The sequence below is a fragment of the Lontra canadensis genome, unplaced genomic scaffold, assembly GCF_010015895.1.
Source record: "Lontra canadensis isolate GAN:19392208 unplaced genomic scaffold, GSC_riverotter_1.0 scaffold151, whole genome shotgun sequence".
Taxonomy (NCBI): domain Eukaryota; kingdom Metazoa; phylum Chordata; class Mammalia; order Carnivora; family Mustelidae; genus Lontra; species Lontra canadensis.
The window spans coordinates 86,700-89,742 of record NW_022631145.1 but is presented as its reverse complement, the minus strand read 5'-3'; the positions used below and the strand labels follow the sequence as shown (position 1 = coordinate 89,742).

Sequence of the window (3,043 nt, the reverse complement as noted above, 5' to 3'; positions counted from 1 at the left end):
AGCACCAATTATCTTGTTAGGAATTTACCCTCTCTCCCCTTTTCCTTTTCTGTGAGAGAGAGTGAAAGAGAGTCTGTGTGTGTGTACATGGGTGTGTGTGGATGGCCAAGTGTCCGCATTAAAGGAACAAGACCATGGTTTGCTTTATTTTACTTTACTTTCAAAGAATAAACACATTTCTGAAATTTTCAAGTCAACTGAAGAAATTAACCTTAAACTGCTGAAGATGAAAAAAAAGGTGATAGTTTTCAGGGTATCAGAAATGAGAAGATAGACTGAGTAAGACTATTAATTTTTTCACCATAACCTTTAGAAGTTAGCTGTAAGAGCTAAGCCATAAGAAAACAAATGCAAAGAGGCAAAAATAAAAAACAAAAAACCTTACATATTTTCTTACACAGAGATATAATGGGTAAAGAGAGAGGAATAAAGAAATCAAGTGAGGGAAAAGGAATGGGAGAGGAAGAATGTGAAGAAAGGGAGAGTAAAGAGAAAAGATGGTTTTTATGGTAGAGGATAGAAAACAAAAACAAATTTATTAGTTAAACTGAATTTTAAACTTTAAACTTTAAATTTTAAAGTCCAGACTACTGAAGTGACATCTAGCTGGACCAGGCATGAGGCCTTCAGGACGGCAGGCACTGCACACGGTCTTGGTTCTCTTCTTCCTCAGATGAATTGGAGGTACTGGAAGACCCATCTGATTCTGCATCCATGGCTCCAGCTTCAGGAGCTCCCCAGTGCTGGCGATGACCTCTCTGTGTCAGGTGACGCATGAGGAACCAAAGCATGTGGCTGTCAAACAGGTCAGTGTGGTGTATGCGATCTTCATCTCGTTCTCGCTTGTTTCTCTTGATCATATTCTTTAACCCAATCAGCTCAGTGGTAGCTTTAGCTGTGGGTGCCCAGATCTTAGCATCATGATCTAGGCCACTGGTCGCGAGCACAGGTAGGTAAGGATGGGGCTCAAGACAGTTTATGGTGCCTCCCTTGTCCCCCTCCATGAACTGAACGATCTGGCAAGATGATTTTTCCCAGAAGAAGATGTGCCCACAATCACTGCCGCTCACAACAAACTCACTTCTGGGGCCATAGAAATTGACACCTTTGATTGTGGCATTATTTCTGTGACCCTTGTATCTCTTAACATACTGGGCTCCATCTCCATCAGAGGAGTTGAAGAGATAAATATCTTCATCATTATAACTGGTCAGGAGCTCTGTGCCATCGTGGCTGTACACGAGGCAGGTGATGTTTGCTTTGGAATCACAGTTGACTAGGTGATGGGGACAGAATTTCTTAAGTACCCCATTATTCTCATTCTCATTAATTTTCCTCTGGTCATAAATTCTTACAAACTGATCTCTTCCGCCCACTGCAAACTGGTAAGTATTGGCAGGATTCACATGGATCGCATACAGCCCCACCTTCTTCTCCCTCTCTTTGGTTACCACCACTCTGGAAGCTGGCCGGCCTTGTCTGAGGTCAATGGCGAAAACAACTGCATCTTCCCCTGAAGTTAGGAATTGAAAAGGGGAGTCTGGCTCCAGAGCCAACTTATGGGAGGCTCCCCTGTGCTGGGCCACACGCTTAGTATTCTTACAGTGTGGTAAAGCAGAGAGCTCTGCTATGCGTATCTGCCCATCACGGGCACACATGGCCAAGGTGGTATCACCACAATTGGGAAGGAACTTGGCTTGAAAGACATTATTTTTGTGGCCACTCGCAAACTCCAGTACTGGCTGCTGACGCACCCAGTCCCACACTATCACTTTAAGATCATCACTGCTACTGGCCAGCCAGGTGCCACGCTGGTTAAAGTGCACAGTATTGACACAACCATGATGGCCTTCAAGCTCATAGAGCAGGTGGAAACGCTGCACAAAGACTCTCGCCCCACAGGCCTCATAAACGAAGCGGGCACTGGAACCCAGCTGCCGCTCTCGAAGAGCGGAAATAACTTGCCAGCGAGGGCGGGGCAGGGCAGATGTTTCGGAGGACACCCAGTCCTCCAGGGCCCGATCCTCATCTGATAAATACTGATCACGGTTAGCTTCAGGGCACTGTACCTGAGGCTGTCCTCCGGCCGCTCCTCTCTCCTCTTCCGCTCCTTGCTCCTCCTCTTCTGCTGGGTCATAAGGGAACAGGGTTTCCTCACAGATGAAGAACTGGTCCGAATCTTCCGTGCTTTCAAAGTTGATGTTTTCAGCTGAACTTTCTGCGTCTGTGCCTTGACTTTCTGGGGTGGCCTGGCAGAGGATGCCGTCATCTGTGGTCAAATTCAAGCTCGGTTCGGTGTCTGAAGATGTCTCTCTCGTCTCATCCGCTTCAGACCGCTCCTCCGGGCTATTGAGCAGGCTTCTTTTTTCTGAGTCTTGTAGGCCATCAATGCTGCTCCCGTTGTCAGACATCTTAAATGATGCTTGTTGTAGCCGGTGGAGAGTGGGAAAAAGCCCCAAAAGTCCGAGGAAAGAAGTAGGCCCGGCCCGGCTGGGGACAGACCAAGGAAAACTGATTAGGCCTAGCGGCAAGCCAGACGCGCTAAGCCAAAGTTGGAACGGTGCTTAACGGGATATAGCCGTTGGAAGTATGGGAGCTGGTGAGGTTCAGAAGACTTTGTCCCGTCTAGCATCTCGCGGTATCTCAGGACTGCTCAGACTTTTCCAAGCCCTCAGCCCCACCCCCGCCACTGTCTTTCACTTGTCAGCCGCTGTACATACTGTTCTGTCTTAGATGGGAACATGTTGCACTTTGGAAAATATTCTCAGAGAACTATCAGCAAAAGTGATATTCTTTAGGCAGAACAGTTATCATAAGACTCTCAGTGCTTTGCCTGAACGTGATGTACAGTATGAAACGAAGAAACAATCAAACACAATGAAAGATTGCTAAGGTCCCCACAGCGAGCGAGTTTATCATGTACAGAAAATATCTTGAGCAAATCAAACAGATTTAGGGAAACCTTGACGGCTCTAATGGTAGAAATGTCATAAATAAAATACGCATTGCCTAGTTAATTGCATTTTTTATTTAAAAATACTTT

General features: G+C 46.1%; 1 protein-coding gene across 1 annotated transcript; it reads right to left on the bottom strand.

Annotated features, from left to right (window-relative positions):
* Positions 1 to 626: 626 nt before the first annotated feature.
* Positions 627 to 2,743, bottom strand: LOC116859234 (DDB1- and CUL4-associated factor 8-like). The gene is made up of 2 exons (XM_032844356.1): positions 2,721 to 2,743; positions 627 to 2,490 (listed from the first exon to the last, which is right to left on the bottom strand). The coding sequence occupies exons 1-2, from the start codon at positions 2,741 to 2,743 to the stop codon at positions 627 to 629; spliced, it is 1,887 nt and encodes a 628-aa protein (XP_032700247.1).
* Positions 2,744 to 3,043: the final 300 nt, after the last annotated feature.